General features: G+C 37.6%; 1 protein-coding gene across 6 annotated transcripts in view; it reads right to left on the bottom strand.

Moving 5' to 3' along the window:
• The window catches only part of LOC127625801 (mitogen-activated protein kinase kinase kinase kinase 3-like), a 105,306-nt gene that overhangs the window by 60,283 nt on the left and 17,523 nt on the right, over nucleotides 1-27,500 (bottom strand). For all 6 annotated transcript variants that reach the window (XM_052101161.1, XM_052101163.1, XM_052101164.1 and 3 more), the window contains exons 2-3: nucleotides 25,526-25,583; nucleotides 3,165-3,255 (exon numbers count right to left, since the gene is read on the bottom strand). In XM_052101161.1, coding sequence (XP_051957121.1) covers nucleotides 3,165-3,255; nucleotides 25,526-25,583 — 149 coding nt within the window. The remainder of the gene's footprint in view (nucleotides 1-3,164; nucleotides 3,256-25,525; nucleotides 25,584-27,500) is intronic.

Here is a 27,500-nt window from a genome sequence, read left to right as displayed (position 1 = left end):
TTCATTAAAGCTAAAATGTGTCATTTCTGCACCACAACCGCCACCAAACAGAAATATTAAAATAAACATTGTTTTCAAACAGCTTTCCTGAACACTCAGAGAGAGAGTCTGCCGATGAGTCTACTCGGGCTGTCAAATAAACATTTGGAATTTGAATATTCACCGAATTTATGAAAGATACGCACATTCGAATGCTAAAACTGCGCATTCGAATTATGGATGTGCGCCACGCACTGGCGATGACTTCAGACCGATCGCATTTTTGCGCTAAAAAAGGCTAGATGAAGCACAACAAAATACAGTTTAACAGAAATCAGGTGTCTCGAGGCGCATTTTAAAGTTCTTTTTAACTTAACACGGCATCTGAAAAACAGTGCGCCTGTACGGGACACTGAATAAACAAAAACAAAGCGAAACAAAGACGTTCGTCGAGCGCGTTTACATAGAAAAACAAATGGTAAACTGGATAGTTGCGAAAGCGTTCGGTGTGAACAGCCCCTTACAGTAGGTGGAGGTCTTTGACTGTTGCGTCTTGCTCTCTTATCAGCATTTATCAGATTAAGCAATTTGTATGTAGAGTGTGTCTAGAGATCCTCGCGTTCTGTTCCTTACTGTTGTGAACAGCCCCCGACCAGAGGCCAGGAATGTTCTTTGGTAATAATATAACATGGTGCTGTATGGTTATATGTTTTCAATGCGCCCTCTTGTGGATTACGAAAGTAATGTACATTTAAAAAAATCTGCTGACTTTAAATATCATCTATCAAATATTTTTTGCATATATGTAGTTTCTCTGCCCAATTGACAGCCCTAGAGTCTACAAGTCATAATTAGGGATGGGCATTTTAGAGTAATATTCTTGAGTAATCGATTACTCAAATCTCAATTAAAAATATCAAGCATAACACGTACATGAAACTTATATTTTGTTTTATTCACAAATGTTACCAAGAACGGTTTTAAACTTCAACAAACTATGCTTTTCTGTTGGGAAAAAAATGTAATGAACAATATGCATTAACAAAAATAAAATATATTTAAAAAATAACATCAAAAAAAATTTGCACTCACCCGGAGCTGACGGAATTAGGGTAATACACATATAAAATATCTGCGTCTACATAAAGGCTATCACGTTTTATTCAGAAAAACAAGTAGTGAAAGTTGGCTTTTTATCAAATGCTTCCGAGTATAAGCTTCTGAGTTTCTCGTACCGCTTCGCAATTTCTTTCCACCATAAAAACTATCCTTGTCCGTTGGTATGCATGACTCCAACAATAACTGAATACCAATAGAGTCGAATTTAAAAAGAATTAAAATATTACAAGTATTATCACACTTGGCGTTGCTTGAAAGCACACAAAGAAGCCAACACATCATCTTCTCTCATCCAACACATCGATGACACACATCCGCAACGTCCCCCAGTGGACTCAATTGTAACTGCAATATTTGTTGAGAGATTCAGAGGAGAACTACAGGACACTAATGTGTTGCCAGCGGCAGGCAAATGCACAAAGGAATATAAATTAGCGATATTCGAGAAGTGCTTTTAAGAATAGACTTGCTAGTACTCGGTTAGTCAAATACTTGTGCACATCCCTAATCATAAGCTTTTAATTACTGTAATTTCCGACAATTCAGTCATTTGAATAATTACGTGAATGCGGCAGTAGGCCATATTCACACTAATACATTTTGGGTTGAAAACGCAATGATTTTGCTACGTTTACACCTCTCATATTACGCCACTGGCAATGGAGACTTGCAAAAACGCTCTTTAGTACCGTATAAATAGAAAACGATGAGGTTAGCGTGGACATGGCCTTAGTATCAGGGGCGTAGATCCTGGGCGAGTGACAAAAGACCTTTTTAACAGACGCATTTCCGCCTAAAGGCCCCGATATACTCCATTCAAAAACAAAGAGAAAAATGGTGTGATGCCATTTAGAACCAAATCTGTCAAAAAAGTAGATGTTTATGAGTTCGTTTTGGTGGTTCGTTAGAGCTCGCCTGGGTTAACTTTTAGAAAAACTTCTTACTGGCTGCTTAACACCTTCTTACTGTCGTTGGTAGGGGATTTTCCCCTTTTTCCTCCATTTTGGCATGCCCAATTCCCAATGTGCTTTTAAAGCCCTCATGGTTGCGTAGTGATTCACCTCAATCCGGGTGGCGGAGGAAGAATCACAGCTGCCTCCACGTCTGAGACCGTCAACCCACACATCTTATCAAGTGAGCACGTTGCCGCAACGTGCTCACTTGATAAGATGTGTGGGTTGACGGTCTTAGACGTGGAGGCAGCTGTGGGGTAACCTCCTCGTGGTCGCTATAATGTGGTCCGTTCTCGGTGGGGCACGTGGTGAGTTGGGCATGGATGGCCAGAACAAACCTCCACATGCGCTACATGCTACGTGTGGAGGTTTGCTCTGGCCATCCATGCCAACTTACCACGTGCCCCACCACATTATAGTGACCACGAGGAGGTCACCCTATGTGACTCTACCCTCCCTAGCAACCGGGCCAATTTGGTTGCTTAGGAGACCTGGCTGGAGTCACTCAGCACACCCTGGGATTCGAGGCAAACTCCAGGTGTGGTAGCCAGCGTCTTTATCACTGAGCTGCCCCCACCCCCCCATCTTTTCTCAACTGACTGCTGTAATCCACTGTTTTTTCATCTTGTGTGATGCCATGGAATTGTTCTTTTGCTGTCTGAGCAAATAGATAAGGAAAAATTATATTTGCTGTGGTCTCACACTCACTGCTATACAAGTTTACCCTCCAATAGTTTACTTCCATGCTCCAAAAGCCGGAAATGTGAAAAAGATCTACAGTGTCATGTTTTTACTGTCAAAGCTGTAAAGAACATTTCTTCTTTATTGCCCCCTCAAGATAAAATAAGATCTACACTTCAGCTTAGATCACTATTCTTAGCTTTTCTGGTTAAGTCTATATTAGATAAGCTTGGTTGTTAAGCACATGTCGTACAATTAGCAGAAACAGAGGTGCTGTAGTAACCGTAGCTGTTCCTACGGAGAAACCGAGAAACATGGCCAACATCCTTAGACAAGAATAGGAACTGACAGAGCAGGAGGAGAGCTAAGGGTAAGTGAAGGACAGAGCAGAGAACTGTAAATGTGTGGTCAGGTAAGTGGTCATTACTATACCTTAAGTAACTACCGAAATACGCCACAATGTTAGAGTGCTTGCAGTCTTTCATCATGATTATTTCCTGCTGAACCACTGCGAAGTCCTCGCCTGTCGAGGGAGAAAGAGAGAGACGGGGACAAGGTGAGTCTGTAAACATGGCAGAGATATTCCCAGCGGACACAACAAAAGACAGGTGAGCTGTCAGGTTTGTACTCGAGGTTGCGGGCGACAATAATGACGTTATCACAGCATTGGCAGAAGTGCGCTTTGACTTCGCTAGACCCCAATTTGCGTGGCGGTGTGCATCCCATTTTTTGCAACTGAACGAACAGCGCTCACGCCGCCACATTCAGAAATTAACGACTTATGTCGACAACATTGGCTTAATTGATAAACATGTTCAGATACAATGCAAACATGCAAAAAAAAATCAATAAATAAATATCAAAAACACAATAAAAGCAGGTTAATAATAGTAATAAAATCAAATAAAAGAGGGGTTTCAAAAGAAAAAGATAATTAATTTGTTACGTTAGATAAATCATAATTTTACCAAAAAGCTTTACCAACTAATAACAACATTCAATCAGACATAGATTAAAATTAGGATTATTTTCTGACCATTTCATTTTATGGAAAACGAATCTCCGACGAATGAACACTATTTTCACAAAGCATAACTAGGCCTACGAGAATATTCTGGGTTCAACACAGGTTAATCTTGATTGACAGCTAGCATGCATTTTGTATACATCCTGTGGCTACGCTTTTGAAACGGTGAGTATTTTAACGTTTACAGATTGGCCCCATTCACTTTCATTGTAAGTGACTCACTGGAACACTGATTTGAGCTTTTTTTTTAAATAAACATGGGACGAGTCGAAATGATTTAGGTGGTAATCAACATTATTCTGCAAATGTTGTTTTATATAAAGATTCAAACCAAAACTTCATATAGGTTGTGCACTGAAGCACATTACTGGATGTTGGTTTTAATCATGCATAAGATGATAGAGGCTTGCTAGGCACTTATGTGCATACTGCCTATACAGCACTGAACTCTTGTTAACATTCAGAAAGCATCAGAGTCCTGATGCATCATTGTGGTTTTTTCCATCTTGACTGCTGATGGAGAGATCTCACCCCTCATCTCAACTTCCTCTCGGTCTCAAACTAGTAGCATTCAGCTATGTTAGCTCAGCATATTTAACTGACTGGAACACAATGTTTTGGGGTTTTTCCCCATTAAAAACTGTATTTTATTTGATCCAGTTGAAATAAAATTGCATGACTTTGTTCACACAGGGCATCTGAACACACACTTTGTTTTTAGATCATTTTCATAACATTTTATTGGTTTAATTACACTTTGTTACACCTGTGCTGCTTACGGTCTAAAGTGACCGGCCATTGGAAATGAATGGACTAGACTACAAAATCCTTAGGTGACCACATAAAAGTCCTCTGACGGACGGACACACACACACACATACACGTGTTGAACATCCTTTTATGCATCATCATTGCATGTACACTTTTTGAGGAATATTTCAAGATCTAATAATCCTATTATGTTGTGTTTGGGCTCATTTGAATCGGGATAGTCTGCTCGAAGTTACGATATGCCACTGTCTTTGTTATATGTATGTTTCTGGAAATAATCAGGACAAACGTGACAAAAAGTGTATTATATTTGTGTGTGTCAGTGGGAATTTCATACACTAAAACTCACTGCAGTTTGGCCTCTGAGTGAAAGAGTTTTGTTCATTGCATTTTACTAATCGAGACCTTTCCAATGATATACCATACATGTCTATCTAATCTTCTTTATGTATTTCCCTACTCTTAATATACAAGTTGTTGTTATAGCAAATTTGCAAATGATGAGAACGAAAGTTCTTATATGTCAGCAATTGGTATGGTCAACTATATGCATTATAAAGTCCAGATTCTAAGCTTTAAAATTACACCTATTTAGCCTTAGATGAAATAAGTGGTTAATCATTTATTACATATTATTATTATTATTTGTATTTTTTTATGCAGGGAGTGCCCCCCATTAGCTCTGTTCAATGATTCCTTTTATTAATAAAAATACATATACTTAAAAAGTACAAAAAACCTTTCATAATTACTTAAAAAGAAGTTGACAAAAATATCTAATGCAATATCTTGGGATAATATATGCAATATGAGAGATTTATTAACAATATTAGTGGACCGGTCATTTTTGACCGGGAACACAAAAGGTGCTAGCACAAACGAACACAACACATGAGTTAAAGGAGCACTCTGTCATTTCAGTCCTAATTCATGAACACATCAAACTACAGTCAGTTTTAGGACTACAATCTTTTACACAGCTGTTGTGTGAAGCTCTGCAATAGAGCGCAACAGTCAGGTTTCGGTAAAAATCACATTTCTTCCCATAAACAAGTTCATTTTTAATGATAACTCATAAACCTTTAAAGACAGACCTACAGTGATTTCTGAGGTTGTTAAATCAAAGGTCTACACTTCTGTAGCGGACATCATTTTTTAGAAATCGCGTTTAAGAGCGGAATTCCTAAGGAAGAGCTACACAACCCAAGATCCTAAAAGATCCACCAATCAGAATCGTGGCCAGCAAAGTGCGCCAAAAGAGCTTTGCAGCGTCCGCCTACTCCCATTACACACTGTCAATGACACATCTAGGTGCTCTTCCTACACTCTCAAACTCTTATATATTTTCAAATATCAAAATATTTTGCGATAGCATTAAAATATGTTGTTTCTATACAAATAATTAACAACTTAAAATAGATAGTTTTGTATTTTTCCATTGTTTTTAATTCTGTCATACGCAATGCTTCATGGGATTGGAGTCCATGCCCTCATGAAAGACGGCAAGTACACAATCTTGTACCTTTGTCTTTTTGTGCCATTTTTAAATACTTTTATGCTTCAAATCAAAGTTTGTAATGTTGTGGTTCACCTCAGAGCTGCTTTGTTTGGTTCATGGTTTACAAGTCTTTTCTGAAACCCCTACGGAAAAATAAACGGGAAAAATACTTCTGGAACCAAGACGGCTGAAAAAGTGGGCGGGCACCTAAACCAGAAATGAACTTATAAAGATCACCTTTCCTAGCCAAGGAGTATTGAGCAAGAGCCTCCTTCAGAGAAAGACAGTTATTGGTTGTTCTTAAAGAAAGGGAGGATGACAGGCAGAGACTGAATATGAGAAATGCTGATAACTGACTGAGAGCGATGTGATCTCGGCTGATAGGTGACATGAGAAGGCAATCACCCCTAATGCCTGTTTGCGGGCCGTCTGACTCGACTCCATCTGAGCTGACCTTGATCTATGGCTTTGGTCTATAAATGTGTGTGAGCGGAGAGGGAAACGAGAATAAGGAGACAGGCAGACACAGATCATGAGAGATGGAGAAGAGGAGAGCGGGGGAGAAAACAAAGTCACTTTGTCCTGCTTGCTTAATGATAGAAGCTGCAGGCTCATTAAAAGTGTTTTGGTGATGTTTATTTTCCTTGTTTTCTCACACTGACACTAGAAACACCCTCAAACGTCTTCTACTCCCACACAGAGGGGCACGAATAAATATTTTAACCTGTGAAATTCACCAGTAAATTTAGAAGCCCATGTTGGTTGCTGCCACCAATGATCTAATTTACCAAATGAAAGGTGGCTTGTTAGTGCGCTTCACTCTCTATTCTTCAAAAATGATGATGAAGAATAATGTACCACGGTACAAACAAAGTACTTATTTGCATGAATAAACCAAACTGCAATTGATAAAACATTTCTGATACTTCATTTGTGAGGCGGAATATATTTTGAAGGGACTGTGGCTTTAGCTCATTTAAATTCAGGACCGATTCCCAGGAATGTTTGCATACAGAACCTACGGAAAAAGGATAATGTCCTTTAAGTGCAGGTCTGTGCACAAGACATTCACTCCCTGAGGGAAGTGCGAATTCACAGTGGCGAGGTCAGGTGACACATACTTCCTGCCGGGCAAGCGATCCCATGAGCGTTTCGCATAGGCATTGACATTTCCCTGCACATATGGGGCAGGGCTGCAAGAGACGGTGGGAGGTACTGCCTTTTACCTGCTCCTGGTGGAACGGAAGCAGCAAGCGTGCTATTCACAGCTGCAGTGTTAAACATCTAAGAGCAGGATACTAATTGAAGAAAACTTTCTACCTCTGGTCTGCTTGTAGTAATGTCCAGTTCAGAGGCAAACAAATAGGGGTCCCACACTTTTTATTTATTTATTTATTTTTAATTTATTTTTTACAAATGAATGTCCAAGACTTTTCCAGTCCTTTGTAATTACTTGATAAGATTTTTTTTTTAATAATTCACATTGCTTTGTGATCTACTTAATTGAGAATAACTATTCAATTGTTCTTCAAATAGGAAGATAGGTGCGTCCCAAACCACACAATAGTGAGAGTGGTATGTTAACACTGAAAATGCAACAAAAAGAAGTGCACTTTTTCAATTGTCAAAATGGCGTGCCACGGCTTACCGTACGTAGCGGAACGGGCAGATTTATCTGGCTGCGATGCTGGTCTGACAAAATGTAAATAATGGAAAATGTAGCCACTAGCGAAACTTCAGTGGAGAAAGTACCTTACGAATGTAAGTTGAAAGATATATCATCCCTACACGTGAATTAACGCATTAACACATGCGATTAGTGAAATATAATTAATGCAATTAATGCATTTTCCATTAATACAGCATAAACACTTGTTGGGATTGTGGAACCTTTGCAATGTGTTCGTCCGGAGTCATAACACTGACGGACGCTTCACCACACACACATAACTGTGCTTCCCTGTCAGTGATAAAATTATGGAGATGGACCTCTTAATGCTATTTGATGTACTAAATGAGCCCAGATGGGACTTGTGATAGGCTGAAAAATGCTTGATTTCTATCTAATGTGAATTTTAATTACCACAGAAGCACATTAAGTCTTTTAATTCTTAAAAAAGAATGATACTTTTTTGTCTTCAAGCGCTTTTCATGTGGAGTTGAAAGCGGCACTTGATTCTGCTTTAATGCGAATCATAAACACAGCTTCACGATTGCTGTAGGCAAGCAGATAGTCACAGTCTATCAGCAGATTATTATTGTGGACGATGAGAGTTTAAGAGATGTAATGCCCAATGCAATGAAAATACAACCTATGTGGACACAATGTTTTTCCACGTTGACTTTGGGAAACATTTAATGTTACTTGAATTGGTGCTATTTTAGTGCAGTTCTGTCTTTATACTGTCGAAGGCTTTGTTTGGAAAATGGTAATAAAGCATTGTATTGTTACATATCCCAGGTGAAAAAGACGTACAATTAAGTGTATTAAAAATGTACTTAAATATGTTTTTAGTACAATACAAATATAATGTAATGCATTTTTAATACACTTAATTGTACGTCTTTTTCACCTGGGATTGTTTTCTTTCCTAAGATGGAAATTAATGCATTTTGACAGGAAAATTTGTATACAGTATATAGTGTCAAATATCAGCACTTTTTTGTGATTAACTACACAAAAAAATGTGATTAATCACGATTAAAAAAAAATTAATTGACTGACAGAACTAATATAAACACATATAAATACATACAGTATATACAGCATATTACAAATACACACATATATACACATATATATATATATATATCATATATATATATATACATATATATATATATATACATACACACATATACACACACACACACACACACACACATTTATACAGTGTTTGTGAGATTATTTATGTCTGTCTTGGGCCTTTCAGGAGGTGATTTGTGCATTGATTTGAGAATGACCAGGCCCACTAGAAAAATCTTGGCAGTGTTTTTATGAGTGCTGCAGCCTGTCCAGGGGTCTGGTAAATTCCCAACCAAATTCCATGACTGTACATGGAAACAAGCAGGAAGAGCTGCAGATAAGAGCTCCTGTAAAGGATTAATATGTTCTTCTGCGTTTACCACCTGTGAATGACAAAGAGACGAAAGGAGTGGGCTCGTTTCTCTACACATTTAAAATGAATTGGTGAGAAATGAGACGAGTGGGTTATTAAAGGGGTCATGACATGGGTTTTTTTATTGTATTATTATGTTCCCTTAGGTGCAATTATACTATTAATATATTTTTTTTTAAGAAAAACTTTTAAAATCTAGTGATTTATGACCTTTTCCCACCCTGTTTCTCATCCTCTGATTCAAACAGTCTGTTTTGGGGCGTTTTCCATTTAAGACTTCAGTGTTAACGCCCACTGTTATGATTGGCTAACGTCAGTGCCTATGTATCAATTATTGACGCCCCAGCCAGAACAATATGCAAGTAAACTAAGTAAAAACACTGTGATTATTCATAATGAATGAAATTGCGCTTTAAAAAGTAGTTTAAAGTTTAAAATAGATTACTTACAGTTTGCGTCGTCGTTGTTCCCAGAATAGTCGGCACGGACTTATCTTTGAGCAACAGTTTTCTGGCAAAGCCAGCATCATATTGAGATTTGTTCTCAAAACAGTCATCCTTAAAATGTACAGAACAAACGCTTAAGTTAACACTGCCGTGACTGGGACGTCCGCAAAAAATAAACTGCACCCATTTTTCCCTGACGTCTGGATCTTTCGGCAGCTTATTCAGAGGTTTTGTTTGACCACAGCCAGGAACAGCACATCTGTGTGGCATCGTAATTTTCCTGTGCACAAGTAGTCTCTGTCAGAGCTCGCTGTCCATCGACTGAACACTTGTGAGGCGCACGGCGATACGAAATGAGCGTAGTTGTCTTGCGCTTAAAGCGTAGTTATCTTGTGCTGGAGGCGGTCATATGCAAACACTGTTACGTCACTTCTAACCGACACGTCACTTCTAACCATGAATCCAGAACGAGCTGTATTTTGAGCTTGATTAAATAAATGATTTGTTTAGAATGGGGAGGACGTCTTAAAATATTAAACTTGCAGGACGTTTTAATGATACAAAGACCTCTTATATACCAAAAGATCAAGGCAAATTTGGTTTCTCATGTCATGACCCCTTTAAGAGACACACGTTAACACCACCGCATCCACAATGACTTAAATTATACCTCTACAGATTCTGATCCAAAGACATACAAGCGAGAGCGTTCAAAATGATAAATTAACATGGTCTTTAAAATATTTTTGTATATAAAAATTTTTTATTCTCATTATAAAACAAAAAAAGCTGGTACATACATGGCCTAAAAGTTAACAGATATGGACTAAAAGCCACAAAACTCTCCTTTTGATTTCATGGAGTCTTTAAACTTCGACTGTAGCCTCTTTTGAGGGTGATTTCAAGCAAATGCATGTCCAATATCTTCCAATATTCAAACAATGCGCCATTAGAAACTGCACCAAGAATCTGATCTTGTGTTAGTCGTCTACTACCAAACCTAAACCCTGACGGGATGCAACAAAATGCTTGAGGTTCCCCTCAAATGACCTCTAATGTCAAACATTAAATAACATTCACAACTAGGTGAAGATGATTCAAATGCAAAATGAATAATGAAACTTTCTCACCTGTTCTGGTATAATGCTAATATATGAGACAAATTGCATCCCATATAGATTTAATACGGAACACAATTCTGTTCCCTTAAGTATGGGACGATTTAGTGTAGGATGCTTGGTAACCATAATAATACGTCACATGTCTTTCAGACTATGCGCACAGCAAGGCCAGTTTCAATCCGATATACATTGACGTGCCAAAATATTATGACCACTAACAGATGAAGCGAATATTGATCATCTCCTAAAAAGGTCAAGGTCTAGGTTGATTAGACGGTAAGGGAACAATCAATTCTCGCAATCAGTGTGTTGAATGCAGGAGAAATGGGCAGGAGTAAAGACCTGAGCGACTTTGACAAGGAACAAATTGTTATGGCCACACAACTGGGTCAGAGTATCTCTTAAATGGCAAGGCTTTCTCCCGATCAGCAGTGGCGAGTACCTACATACAGTGGTCCGAGGAGGAACAAACCAAAACAGCGACAGGGTGTTGAGCGCCCAAGGCTCATCGATGTGTGAGGACAACGAAGGCAATCCCGTTTGGTCCTAACCGCCGGAAGGTCTACTGTGGCACAAGTCACAGAAAATTGTAATAATGGTTACGGTTGGAATGTGTCAACAGACAGTGCGTCCCACCCCGCTGCGTATGGGGCTGTGTAGCCACAGACCTGTCAGAGTGCACATGATGTCCCCTGTCCACCGTCGTCGAGTGTCGGTACTGGACCTTGAAGCAATGAAAGAAGGTCCATGGTCCGATGAGTCCCATTTTCTGCCGTGCCGTGTGTGCCATTTACCTGGGGAAGTTATATTCCCTGATGGCAGTGGCCTCTTTCAGCAAGATAATGTGCTCTGCCACACTGCACACATTGTTCAGGAACGATTTGAGGAACATGATGAAGAGTTCAAGGTGTTGTCCTGGCCTCTAAATTCCCCAGATCTCAATCTGATTGAGCATCTGTGGGATGTGCTGGACCAACAAGTCCGATCCAGGGCGGCTTCACCTCGCAACTTACAGGACTTGAAGGATCTGCTGCTAATGTGTTTGTGCCAGATCCGACAAGACACCTTCAGGGGTCTTGTAGAGTTCATGCCTCGGCAGCACGTGGAGGATCAACAGCATATTAGGCAGGTGGTCATAATAATATAATACATAATATATATATATATATATATATACACACACACATACATACATACACACAGCACTTTGCAATAGTTTTAGGCACATAAGTTGTTTCACAAAAGCATTTGTCTTAACATGGCTATTTATATCTTCAGCTTTAGTGAAGAAATATAAATGTTAGACTCCCAAACATTACGTTTGCTAATAGAAAAGATTAGAACAGAAGAACAGGGAGCCCTGCTACAGATGTCATGGGCCCCCGCTGAACATCGTGTCAGTCTGGGATTACTAGGGCTGCCCCCTGATAGTCGACCAAAGGTTAGTCGATGAGAAGAGTCGTTTTGATTGGTCGGTTGGTCACAGAAAACACTCGATGAACGATGAACACCGGTAATAGCGCTGGTTGGACACTAGGTGGTACTATGGGGTAATTGTCATTAAGCAAGGTTAGGGTTAAGCTTACATAATAAAGACACCTTGATTTAAAACTTCATGATGCAGGTGGAAAATGACTTACACAAATGAAGGCATAAATCAAATAGAAATGTACAAATAATAATTATAATGATGATAATAATCACTGAAATATAAATCATGGTTCGAGGTGAACGTGTTTGTAGTATTTGATATAGATTGTATTATTTTACAGGCTGCGGAGTTGCGTTCACAATAAACTGCTCTGTGGAAATAAAGTGAGCTGAGACGTCCGAGGTCATTTGCAGCACTCATAGACGATACTGTTCTTTTAAAAAAAAAAATAAACTTCAGAAGACAGAAACAAAGAAAGTGAGAACCTTTTAGATGCTTTTAGATATGGAGACTGCACGCCTCCACATCAGCGTGTCATACATGCGCATAGACGGCTTTCTATTATCTGTTCTTAATAATATAATAAAGTGTTTCTTCTCTATGGGCAAATTATTTGTCAAATTAATTTGATAATAATAGCCTAATAATAATAATTAAAATATTAATTTAATATATGGGAAAACAAGTCAAATATCATCTTGACATGCTCAAAAGCATCAGCTATTTGCGATCACTCTGACCATCGTCGATCCCGAGATCATCATCTGTCGGCACAACCCGAATGTGCATTTCTCTCTATAAATTAACGAAATGTTCAAACTGGTTTTTCCGACACATTCAGGATTATTACAGCTTTTGCTGGTGTCGCTGCGGCTCGCTTCGTGCATGCTCATTATTACGCTTTATATTCTCTGTAATGTACAACAGTGTTAGCAATGTTACTTGTAACATTCTTCCTCAGCCCTGGAACTCCACTTTTGAAACTTGAGTATTTTAATGTTTACGGATTGACCCCATTGACTTCCATTGTAAGTGCCTCACTCGAACATCGATTCATTAATTTCAAAATGTATCAACATTATGCCACAAATGCTGTTGATTGAACTCAACTTGCATTGAATCCGGAATATTCCTTTAACTAGAACTGAGAAAGCAGCACTAGCCCGGATAATAATGACCATATCGGACTACATGTTATCAACAATGCTTGTCATCGCTCTCAGAAGTGGAGCATGTTTGGGCTCTTGGGCATGTTTGTAGGTGTTGGATAGCAACAGAGACTGTCAGGGAGAGGTGTTCAACTGTCACTCTATTAGACGTGCGTGTCAGCGTGCATATGTGTGTGTAGTCCTAACAGCTCCACTGGTGTGACCGAATGTGTTGGAGCCCTTTTTAAAACGTGCCTATGTAGCCAGTAGACAGCAAGGCAGCTCACTAGGTCACATTTTAGAACTGTATGCACATCAGCAACTTTTTAAGACTCTTTGTTAACACCTGCCGTGATGCAAGTCTCCATTCTGTAGACACAAACACAGCATGACCCTCCAACACATGCATTAAACACATGTCTGACTCTGCAGAGACTCTGGGCTTTGGCACTCTCCCATCCCATTACAGCTTGTGACATTTCTGAGGGCCGCCGACCTCCGAGCCCATGCATTTTAAATGAATGCCCAGCATGCACACGGTGCATCAGGGCTCCCAGCCGGCTAATACCCGATCCCCCTCCCTCCTCCAATCCGGCACCTCCTCTCTTATCCTCTACATGCCTTAAGGCAATCTGAGTCATCAAAGACACTACATATAAACCCACACACACACACAATGTCACTCCAAATAGCAGCAGAACATTGTCTTGTCGTTTCAATATCATGTTAGAAGGAGAAATACAGGCTGTCTCTTAAAATCTAGAGAGCGGACTCGATGTTAAAGTCAACATAAACTGCATTCTATCTAAATGGAACCAAACGAGTGACTGATTTGAAACCTTTGGCATCGGGAGCATGTGAGTTAGTGGTGTCACCATGCCAACATTTCAGTAGTCAGTACCAATAATACCATTCAAATTTAATAATTCTCAATGCCAATTTCGAAACCCAAAACAAAAGCGTTATGCTATTGAACACACTCCTTTAGTCTATTCAACAAAGTTTAATGCATCAATGTAAATAATCGCATGTTCCCTAGAAGAGTTTCTCATTTAACCCTTATATTGGGTTCCGGTCAAAACTGACCAGTTGAAATAAAATTGCATGACTTTGTTCACACACGGCATCTGAACACACAAACTTTTTGGAGATCATTTTCATAACATTTTATTGGTTTTATTACACTTTGTTACACCTGTGCTGCTTATACAGTCTAAAGTGACCGGCCATTGGAAATGAATGGATTACTAGTGGTTCCCAACCCTGTTCCTGGAGCCCCCGCAACACTACACATTTTGGATGTCTCCCTAATCAAACACACCTGATTCAACCAGAGTGGAGACTCTCCACTAAAAAAAGGAGATATACAAAATGTGCAGTGTTGGGGGGCATCCAGGAACAGGGTTGGGAACCACTGAATTAGACTACAAAATGCAGAAATGTTAAGTGTTCTGGAGCATCACAATCCTTTAGATGAGCACAAATGTGGATGTGCATTCGGACATGTGCATGCACGCACGGACGCATGCACTTGTTTTTATATCATTGTAGGGACTCTCCATAGACTTCCATGCATTTTATACAGATCTAACAATAATTTCTATCCCATAACCCTCACAGAAACCTGTTTGCATTTTACATTTTAAAATAAATAAATAAAATGTACGTATAATAAGCCATTTCCCTCTTGGGGACTGCGTGCTGGTCCCCACAAGGTAGGTGATCTCAGGTTTTACTATCCTTGTGGGGACAAAAAAAAAAGTAAAAATCTGGGTTCTAGTGAGGCACTTACAATGTAAGTCAATGGGGTCAATCTGTAATCGTTAAAAAAAGTAACAATCATTTTCTAAAGTAAAGCCACAAGACGTAAACAATATTGACATGTTGACATGATTTTAGTGTGATCAAGTCACTTACTAACCACATCTGTGTAAAGTTATAGCCAATATTACAACTTGTTTGTCATGACGATGTATTGTCAACAACCAATAAAATGACCGTAAAAACAGCTTTTTGGAAGTGCTTTTATAAAATTATAAACTGCTTTTCTGCCTTTAAACCTCCAAAAATGGTCCCCGTTCACTTCCATTGTAAATGTCTCAATGTAACCTTGATTTTATTTGTTTTAATTGTTTTCATAAAAAGGTGGGATGAGTCGAAATCATTTATTTGATAATCAACATTCTGCCACAAAAGCAAATCGAATGAGTTTAACTTGTACTGGACCCAAAACACTCCTTTAAATTAGAAATGAAGATTTCTAAAATGTTCTTCTTAAGAACGTTTCGTGAATCCGGCCCCAGGACCCCAAAACATAACAGACGGCTCTTGTATTGCCTTGAAGGGGTTTATGGCCGGCAGCCATATCACCTTGCAGCTCTTGACTGGTTGTCCACTAAAGCTAAGCAGGGTTGAGCCTGGCCAGTACCTGGACGGGAGGTCCTGACTCTCTGTGGTCAGTAAAAATCCCAGGACACTTCTCGTAAAGACTAGGGGTGTAACCCTGGTGTCCTGGCCAAATTCCCCCCATTGGCCCCTATCTATCATGGCCTCGTATTAATCTCCATCCCTGAATTGGCTACATCACTCTACCAATAGCTGGTGTGTGGTGGGCGTTGTGGCGCACTATGGCTGCCGTCACATGCATCATCATCCCTATGCTATGTGAAGCGCTTTGAGTGCCTAGAAAAGCGCTAAATAAATGTAAGGAATTATTATTATTATTTGCTGTAATGACCAGCTGACTGGCATCTTACCAAATAAATAATTCAATGGATATGAAATATGTATTTGAGTTGACATTACGTTATTATGTGAGAAGAAAGAGACCACGGAGTCTCCAGAAACAGCTCAATCCCACCTCAGGTTTGGTGCTTGTATTGAGATATGTACGGTCATATGATCCCGCTCATCACATGACTACTTGACATGTAGATATGAAACATTAATTTGAGTTTGCAGAGCGATAGGAGAAGTATGAAAGTGGATGTGCGGTCATTAATCAGAAATATTAGCCCGTTGGATGTCGCAACTGACAAATCAGAATAGAGTATTCCAGAAATCAGTGTATTAAAACCAGTTAGTGGTGTTTGCTAAGGCAAGCGTCGCTATTAATATTGCTCAAAAGGATAAAAACTGGCATATAAAAGAGGACAAAGCTGCGAGGACTGAAGTTTAAATTTTAAGCAGAAAAGTAAAACTAGATTTGAGTGTCAACATTGAGTGTTTGGTTGGCAAAGAAACATTTTGCCTGACCACAAATGCAGCACGAACTTGCCACCATGAATATGCTAAGCCATGAGTCGACATTAAAGGGGAAGAAGAGGCAGGATAAGTGCTTGCTCATGAGGTCGCCCTTCTTTTTATGGCGTAAGAATAGCCTTTGCTGTTCAGCAAATCCACTGACACAGGTGCACACTCACATGCATACACACCAATGTTTGCACACAAGTGTCCGAGTGCGCATCAGCTGTGTGAGCACGCACACACACAGAGAGAGAGAGAAGAATGATGAAAAAGATATCTAAAATTGATTCCTTCTACAGGCCTGTTTCAAAGTAGCAAATCACTGTTTCTGAAGTCCAATATCATGGATTCATCAATTTTGAATGAAATGCTTTTACCGACCTATCCACACCCACATTAACCTCTAGCATGGTCACTGCACCACATGGCCAACTTAAAGGTCTAGTTCACCCAAAAATGAAAATCATGTCATTATACATTCACTCTCATGTTGTTCCAAACCAGACTCTTTCTGACTGTCTTTGATGATCACAAAACGTCAATTTTGACAAATATTTTGGACACTTTTTTTTCCCGTATAATGAAACTTGCTAATCTCCATAAAAGTGGTCCATATGACTAGTGCGTTATAAGGGTCATTGGCAAAAAGATGGAGAGAAGTGATACAAATCAGAGAAACATTTATAGCTTAAAACACATCTCAAGGTGGCAGAAATGTCCTCTTTGTGTCCATGTTAATTTCATACATTTTCCTTTAATGACTTTAAAAATGTCAAGTGGTGTAACCATCAAGTAAAAGGTGTCAAAATACATCAAATAAGTTTTAAAACAATATTTATTGAAAAACAAATACACATTAAAATAACAAATAAAAATTATATATCATTTTTTTTTAATGTGTAGTTTTTAATTCAATAATATCAATAAGTTTTCTCATGGTTACACCACATGACCTTAACAAAATGTGCCTTTTCAGAACAATTTCAAAATATTGATATTTAATGATGTGACAATATTTTACATTTGGTCTAAAGGGTTGTTTCTCTTTTCAGTTGTTTTGTCACATGTTGGTTACACCACATGACTTTGATCTGGTGGACAAAATATTTTCAAATATTAATATTTTGATTATTTGATTTGTTTGTTTTTTATTTTTTTTTACTGTCTTCTCACTATGGAGGGCCAAATTACTCCAAAATTAAATCATTAAATACACAAATTAATTAAATGCACCATTAAAACCACAATTAAATACTTAAATGGTTTTAAAAATCATTAAATACACAGTGAATTAATTCAATGCATAATTAAATCAGAAAATCCAAAAAGAGCTGACGCCCACTGTCGATGAGTGACGTGCCGATAACCATAACCATGAAAATTAAAATACAAATAAAATACAAGGGGCATTTATTGATTTATTTAATGATTTAATCATTGATGTTTTTTTGTTTTTTTTACAATTCCATTATGTATTTAACAATTTATTTAAATATTTATCAAATTTGGCATGTAATTAATTCGCTGTGTATTTAATGAATTATTAAATTATTTAAATATGTAATTATTTAATGATGCATTTAATTATTTCACTGTGTATTTAATGATTTAACTAAACATTAATTTAATTTAGCATGTAATAAAAAAAAAATCGAAATGACTTTGAACTCAGTAATTGAAAACATGACGTATTCAAATGAATGTTTTGTGTGAATTGAATTCATGTATTTTGGAATAATTTTATAGATCTAGACAAACAAAACAAAAAAATTAGCGCCACCTCATTGACCCTTATTCAAATCTTCTAAAACCACATTATAGCTCAAAATAACCCATCTCTGATCTCGGTCTTTGATAGTATTTTCCAGATGCAGAGTGGTGGTGGCGTAGTGGGCTAAAGCACATAACTGGTAATCAGAAGGTTGCTGGTTTGATCCCTACAGTCACCACCATTGTGTCCTTGAGCAAGGCACTTAACTCCAGGTTGTTCTGGGGATTGTCCCTGTAATAAGTGCACTGTAAGTCGCTTTGGATAAGTGTCTGCCAAATGCATACATGTAAATGTAATGTAAATGCAATTAAAACTTCGTAATGCAGCACTTTTTGTACGACTGTCTCCTAAAGAAAATGGAAATATTACGCAAGAAACTAAATTAAATGAGTCGTTAGTCACTGATAATCTTCCCCTCCAGTGAGCGGTGAACTCAAGAACTCTTTCGACCAGATGAATGAGTCAGTGAAGACCGCTTTTGTGAACAGGATCAACAAACTATTCATTCCCAAACTCTAATGAACGTGCCACGACAGATCTAGGCTGTTCTCTGAAAAGATTTTCAGCGAATTGCACCTTTGATTCTCGTGAAACTATTGTATGGCTTTCGAAGACTTTGAACATCATGAACAAATCATATCATGATACTTTTATGCTAACTTTTTTTGTCATTTTGGAGTGTGACAAACCCAGTCCCCATTCAATTTCATTATATGGAAAAGACTGACAATGATATTTAGCAAAAATGTACTTGCTGTGTTCCACAGGAGAAAAGGGTGAGTAAAAGTTCATTTTTGTGCAAACTATTCCTCTTCTGATTTTTAAGGCCATGAGCAAGTCTCACAAAGCCACACATGCGTGTACACACACACACACATACCTAAACACCCCCGAAGGTACAATTCACATCATGCATCATTATAATTTCAAAATTGACAGATTTTTTGGTTTGCATATAAAGACACTCATCATGAAACATCTCCGAACCAACAGAGTGTGTTTTCCCACACTCTCCTATGATAACAGCATTGACTACGGCAATGATCTGCAATGAAATAAAGGCTATATTTGTGTGCATATTTCTTTCCCGGCTTTGACACAAGCCTGAGCAGGTGTTTCCAAAATACTCAGACTATATCTAGCGCTCACATCTGAAGCCCAGCTTAATGGATATCTGGCAACGCGACGTGTCCTATTACAACATGTGCATCTAAAAACCACTCACACTTACACAAACACTCCTACCAAATGCTGAAAAAGCAAAGTGCATGGACTCCAAAACCCCCAATTCCCCTCTCATTCACCCTCTCACTCATGTCTGGTATGAGAGGCATGTGGTAATTACTGAGGCTGAAAGCTGACTAATGTGCTGGGGGCATCTGCATCTATGAACGTGAGTGGTTACTGAATTCTTGGTCAATGTTTAAACCATGTATCCAAGACATTTGGCCAGAGAGCTGCAGGGCAAAACAAATAACAGGCCTTCAGGTTTAGTATCATAAAAAGTGAAGTGAATAACATTCATTGTGCTCCATACATGCAGAATTTTGAAATACAAAATTCTTTGAAATTGTGCTGTTAGTCGATTAATCGCATAATTTGTTTGCAGTCAATCGCATATTTTGAAAGTTATTTTACGCTACGTATAATTATTTTCTTATCAAAAATGCATTATTTCCATCTTAGGAAGAAAACAAAACAATATGTAGCAATATAATGCTTTATTAACATTTTCCAAACAAAACCTTCCACAGTACAAAGATAGAAATGCACTAAAATTGCACCAACTCAAGTAACATTAAATGTTTCCCAAAGTCTAAGTGAAAGTTTGACTAATTGAAAGAACTAGTCCTCACATAGGTTGCATATTCATTTCAATGGGCATTACATCTGTTAAACTCTCATCCTCCACAATATTAATCTGCCAGTAGACTGTGGCTATCCACATTTTTATAGAGCAATCGTGAAGCTGCGTTCATGATTAATCGCATTAGGGCTGCAACACCAGCAGCGAGCATCGCTTTGAACTCACCATGCACCATAAATAGATGAAAAATACTTGATTTCTCTCACAAGTCTGGGCTTGTTTTTTTTAACATCAAATAGACGTGTTTATTCTGTATTAACAATAAATGCATTAATCGTGAAATCGTAAAAAATTACGCATTAAACATTTGAAATTATATGTATGCATTAATGCGTTAATTGTGACAGCTTTAATCTAAATACATACAAGTTTTTTTTTTTTTTGTATTTTTAAAATACATAAAATACTTTGTGCGAGTCAAGACCTTTATTAGGTTTCTGTACTGTATAAATTAGTTCAGGCTAGGCCCCCAACCCCAACTTTCATGCACGTGAGTTGCAGATGTCAGAGGCAACGGCTCCATCTAGCATTGGGTGAGCAATGGAGTAAATATGGAGTAAAATAAGGTGAAGATGTGATGGTAGATTCTACTTGTTGTAAAAACATAAATAATTGCTGGCAACTAGAGGTAGACCAATATATCGGTTTTACAGATGAATCTGTGTCGACAGTTGCTTTTTGGAACTATCAGTTATCGGCACATATATTTCGATAAATGCAGATAGTTTTTTCATAATTCAGTCATCTCAAAATAGACCCCAGTGTTTTGGGCTTGATTATCCTTAATCTTATTTTTATTCTTTATTATTGGGATTTTGGTTGAACAAAAAACTGCATCTGGGATTTTATTCATTTAGGACTCTTTGACTTTGCCCACCATAATCAAGTAAGAATAATATATATATATATATATATATATATATATATATATATATATATATATATATATATATATATATATATATATATATATATATGTAATTTTATTTACATTCTATAAATCAATATGGAAAAACTATCAGCCGATTAATCGGTTATCGGCCTTTCCAACCAACTTAGTTATTGGTATCGGCAAAATCCACAATTGGTCGACCTTTACTGGCAACTGATATTTAATTTCCATTAAACCATTAAGGTAACTATGATACTTGCCACCAGTTAATGCAATACATGCCAACAGTGAGGAAATGAAAACTAGTCAGCAGCCATCTAGTGAGCTAGACTAGCTATCGTTAGCAAGTTCACTAGCCATCGTAAGCTAGACTAACTATCGTTAGCAAGTTCACTAGCCATTGTAAGCTAGACTAACCATCGATAGCAAGTTCACTAGCCATCGTAAGCTAGACTAACCATCGTAAGCTAGACTAACCATCGTTAGCAAGTTCACTAGCCATCGTAAGCTAGGCTAACCATCATTAGCAAGTTCACTTGCCATCGTAAACTAGACTAACCATCGTTAGCAAGTTCACTAGCCATCATAAGCTAGACAAACCATCGTTAGCAAGTTCACTTGCCATCGTAAACTAGACTAACTATCGTTAGCAAGTTCACTAGCCATCGTAAGCTAGACTAACTATCGTTAGCAAGTTCACTAGCCATCGTTAGCTAGACTAACTATCGTTAGCAAGTTCACTAGCCATCGTAAGCTAGACTAACTATCGTTAGCTAAGTTCACTAGCCATCGTAAGCTAGACTAACTATCGTTAGCGAAATTCACTAGCCATCGTAAGCTAGACTAACTATCGTTAGCAAGTTCACTAGCCATCGTAAGCTAGACTAACTATCGTTAGCTAAGTTCACTAGCTATGAAAACAAAAGTTTCTATGTTCTTTGCATACACAACAGGTCCAAACAGATTTCAGCCTAATAGTGCTACTTCATTGAATGGCCAATTTTACATGTAGTTTGAGTATTTTCAAGATACAAAATACTGTATTTATTTTGATACACTTTTTTTCCATGCAGTATTTGGTATTTTATTTTGATACATTTAAACTGAGGTATTTTGTATTTCTATTTTAAATACATTTTCATGTATTTGTGCCACATTACTGCATACTGGTATGGAGATGAAAAGGTCTTAAATTATGGGAAAATTTCCTTACACAAAAATACATGGCAACTATTCAGCCAGATCTCATTATTATTCATAGGTACATGTGCATAACATTTAAAAATACATTTGCGTACTTTAAATGCCTGCTGAAATGTACAATATGGATTTACTGACAGTTTCTAAAAAGCAATAGTTTTTACATATTTACAGCTTTAGAAATGTAATTATATTTACAAATCCATTCTATTTTTACTATTTATTACATATTTTAGATCCCTAAACCTTACAACTAAACCTAACACTAATCAATTATTAACAATATTTAAAAAAGTAACAGGCAGATAAATTTAATCACAATAATTCATTCCAATAATTTGGCATTTGACAGCATACAATACACACAAAAAAAGTTTAGCCTATTTTTTATTTATTTTTTAATTCTATCAAATTAAATTGAGTAATATTTAGCCAAATAAAAAATAAAAAAAATATTTTAAGTGTTATCAGTTGTAAAAACGGAATTGTGTAATTTTTAAACAAATTAATCAAACAAATATTTTTTTATTTTATTTTATTTTGTATAAGATTACTCAATTCCATTCAATGGAAATTCATAATGAAATTGAAATGCAAAATCTTACAGGTAAAGTGTGTCATTTAATTTGTTAATCACGTAAATATAATTTACTGTCCCCATGCCACATAATATAAATATTTTATTTTAAAATAATTATTAAAATATTACTATATTTGTATTCGTTTTAACATCTAAAAGTTTAGTTATGGTTAAAGTTATTGATGACAGAAAGAATCCGCTATAACGTCAGATTATATAAATGTGTCAGCTGCGTTAAATAAATGTGATTGCATTGAACATTTAATGTCACTGATTATAAATACAAAAAAAATAATAATAATAATAATTCCATAAATTCAAAATTCATGGATTCAATAATGATTCATAAACATTTTGATGTCTCTGTCGGTAAGTGGGCATAGTGACTTAAATTTTTTAAATGCTGTCAATACACAAGGTTGTACGTTTCAGACATTACATTCTGGTTAAGTCCATGCAAACGTAAACAAATTTATGTGTGGTAGTAACACACCTTACGTAAAAATATCTACAAATACTCAGGATATCATCACATGCCAAAATATAAGGCTGAACAACTGAGACAAATCATTATTGACGATTACAGATCATATTATTGTAATTGCGATTAATTTCAATTAATAGAATTTACATGAAATAATTAGTGGCAATAAAATGTATGCGAACTCTTTGGAATGACCTGCATTTATACATAAATTTGTCTTAAATCTGGTTTGACCTTCATCTAAGTTACAATAATGAACAAACACAATCTGTTTTAACTAATAAGACACAAATTATTGTATTGTTCTTGTACACATTGAAAACATCATTCAAACATTCATAGTGTGGTTTGGATAAAGTATGTGAATCGCTAGGCTAATGATGTCAACAAAAGCTAGTTAGAGTCAGGCAAACCTGGCATCCAATTAATAAAAAGAGATTGGAGGTGTGGGTTAAAGCTACTTTGACTTATAAAAAGCACTCAAACATTTTGAGTTTGCTATTCACAAGAAGCGTCTTCTGATGTGGACCAAGCCTTGCAAAAAAGTGTTCTCAGAAGACCAAAGATCAAGAATTGCTGCTTTGCATAAAGATGGAAAGGGTTACAAAGTTACCTTGAAGAGCTTAGATATTCATCTGTCCACAGTTAGACAAATTGTCTATAAATGGTGATGATTTAGTACTATAGTTACTCTCCCTAGAAGTGGCCGTCCAGCCAAGATGACTAAAAGGCACACCGCAGAATGCTCAATGAGGTAAAAATGAACCCTAGAGTGACAGCTAAAGACTTGGAGGAATCACTGGAACTGGTTAACATCTCTGTTCATGAATCTACTATATGGAAAATATTAAACGGGCAGTGTCCATGGCAGGACACCACGAAGGAAGGCACTGCCTTGGTCCAAAACCCTACCCCACATATAGTAACTGTGTAGTAATTGTCATGTTCTGATTAGCAGTTATTATGCTGCATGTCATAGCATTTACATTTATGCATTTGGCAGATGCTTCTATCCAAAGCGACTTACAGTGCACTTATTACAGGGACAATCCCCCTGGAGCAACCCGGAGTTAAGTGCCTTGCTCAAGGACACAATGGTGGTGACTGTCAGGATCAAACCAGCAACCTTCTGATTAACAGTTATGTGCTTTAGCCCACTACGCCACCACCACGCCTCCATCATATCATTAACATTCAGTTAAGACAGAGGAGTTTTGCTGTAAAAATAATAATTGTATACTCAAGACAATATGTGTTACTCAGCGAAACTGTAATGGACGTAAAACAGCAACTCGCTGGTTAAGATGTGGACGCTGATGAGCTTTGATTTGTCTCAAAACAGCAACAAAAAAAAATTTGAGGTGTGCTTTTGATTCCGCAATTACTGCTGGCACAGCAAAACAGCACACAAATAGAATCGCTATCAAATCCAAATGAAAGTCGCACTTCACTGGTTTCCTTCAGGCAAGAAAACATCATTCATCAAACCAGGTGGCTCACGGATAACTCCGGTGCATCCTTTACCCTGACACTGATATTCAGTATTGTCAAACCGTATCAGACCCCATCTGATGTCTCCCACTTTGGTCTGTTTTATATCAAATGCTATCGACTTGATGCCACTGACACGAATCATCAGAGTTTGCCTTGATCAGAGCTCTGTTGTGCATCTGGACCCAGCCAATGATATTCACACACATTTGGCCACTCTAACGAGTTTAGAGCACTTAGTTTCATTTCATTGGTGAATTAATTTTAAAACTATTCAAATTTCGATTTGCATATGAAGAGTAAACTGTTACTCAATACTAACAAGTACATGGAAACGATCTATGATATTTCCAAAGGACTTTATTGACTAAGAGCAAAGGTCTTGGTTTTTTATCCGTGGTTCATCATTTAGTATGTAAGAAGTCATTTAGCAAACACTTCTATCCTAAGTGACTTACAGTACACTTACAGGAAACAATGCACCGCTGGAGCAACTTGAGCTGAGGTTACGTGCCACGCTCAAGGACACAACGGGCTCAAACCTACAACTTCCAGCTCACCCATTCTGAGCCATTATGCAACACCAAAACAAACATAAATGAGTCCCTTTGAGAGTATAAAGAGAGAATATGATTACACAGAGCAAAACCACGAACGACTGTCTAAAAAAGGAAGTTTAGAAGTAATAGAAGATGCTCACCTGGTTCCAGTTTGATGACCTTGATGGCAGCCAGTTCTCCTGTAGTGACATTACGGGCCTGAAGAAAAACGAGAATATCAGTGTCAATAACTATGATCATGCAGAGTCAACTAAAAGTCATTTGTAGGTAGATTTCACCTTAAGTTTGCAGCTCTGTGGCAGGAATCAAATCAAAACATTCCTCAGTTTGTTTCACAGCTACACTGACTCGACCAATGGTGTGCGTTTGGGGTGGGACTTTTTATTTGTGCAGCCAATGGAAGACGGATAGACTTCTGGAATCTGTCGGCATGGGCCATTGAAAAACCCGTATCGGTCGACCACTACATATAAGGTAAACAGGAGTACAGTAACAAGGTACAAACACCTCATTACTGTACATTGGTACAGTCAACTTTGCTCAAATTTAAATAATTCTGTAGTTTTTCCTTCACAACATTTTGAATAGAAAATGTATACTATTCCTCAGAAAAATTTTGCAAGACCCTTTTGTTACTTTTACGATTGAACGGCACATGCGGCTCGTGATTGTGATGTCCGATTCGTGAACGAATAATTTGTGTCCAATCTTTTGATCAATCTAATTATTTCAAATCGGTCAAAATGGTTTGAAAACCGGTCTGAATTATTAGTTTTGCGAATCGCTTTGCGAATATGAAATCATAAGGGGAATCCCAAAACAAACATGGTTAATTACGTGTTATGTTATTTACTGAAGTATTTTTCTTACTATATTAACTTAACTAGTGTACAAATAATTATGTTGACTTCTTTCTTTTACTTCACTCAATTTTGAAGAGAAAATTAATACTTTTACTACGATAAATTTCTCCAAACCCTTTTGCCACTCAACTAGGGCTGGGCATCGAGTTTGATACTTTTTAGGCACCGACCGAATTGCCATTAAAACAATCGAGTATCAAAAAATATCTTGTCGTTCGGAACCAAATTTTGATACCTAAGGGGTTAATCTCGTCAACGTTAGTGATAAGCATGTAGCATGAAAGATGTGCCCAAATCTAAAAGTGCCGGTGGCTGTGTTTAGGCATCAAGGTAAAAACACTAGTTTACGCCGGTTATGCCCAGAGAAGCGGCTCACACGTGAGGCTGTAGTGTGTATGCATCCAAACCCCCATACATGTGAAAGATGTGGACAAGATCAAGTGTGGCTACATTTCATCAGGCTCAATGCCAACAGCACGCAATGCAATATTTGCAACAAGATAATTGCTCATGAGGCATTTCACAGTGCACTGAATAAACTTAAGAGCAGAAAGTTGCTCCGTCTTCGACTGCAAGAAGACCGAGCCGGTGCAGTCATCCTCTCAGCGTCCTGCCACAGAGCTTCCTTGAACATGTCCACCACACGAGTCCTCCCCCAAAACTACTGATGAATGCAGCGGCGCTATGACTGTGACTCCGACAGGTAGGCTAACGTTTAGCAAACAAACCAACAAACGAAATCAGCTAACTTGTAGTGGTACATGCTTGTGTACTTTAAATTTTATGTTTCTGTGAGCAGTGACAGTCCTATAAACTGGGACCTACGTAACGCTAGATATTGTTTGAACGTATGGCTATAAATAGCAAGCTAAATCAATGCTAAAAATTTTGTACGGTTGTAACAGTAACCGATCAAGTTTATCTACATCCATATTAAACTAGTTATCTTGTTAAACTGTACTTAACCTTAGGAATTAACAGTTTAGCTTTCTTGTTTTTTTAATGTTATTAATTAACACATTAATGTTATAGCCTCTGCACCTGCTGACACTGGCAAGAGAAGTTTTTTGAGGTAATGTTTTTAATCTTGTTAAAACGGATTTCATAAAATTGGTATTGAAAAAAGTATCGTATAGGAACCGGTATCGAAGTCATGGTATCGGTAACGATATAAAACATTTTGGAACGATACCAGCCCTACACTCAACACAGTCAAAAATAACACAGCTGCAAATGTAACCACCATGCGGCT

Source organism: Xyrauchen texanus, chromosome 32 (assembly GCF_025860055.1).
Source record: "Xyrauchen texanus isolate HMW12.3.18 chromosome 32, RBS_HiC_50CHRs, whole genome shotgun sequence".
NCBI classification, from domain to species: Eukaryota; Metazoa; Chordata; class Actinopteri; order Cypriniformes; family Catostomidae; genus Xyrauchen; species Xyrauchen texanus.
The sequence above is the reverse complement of the archived record's forward strand: the minus strand, read 5'-3'. Positions and strand labels throughout refer to the sequence as shown.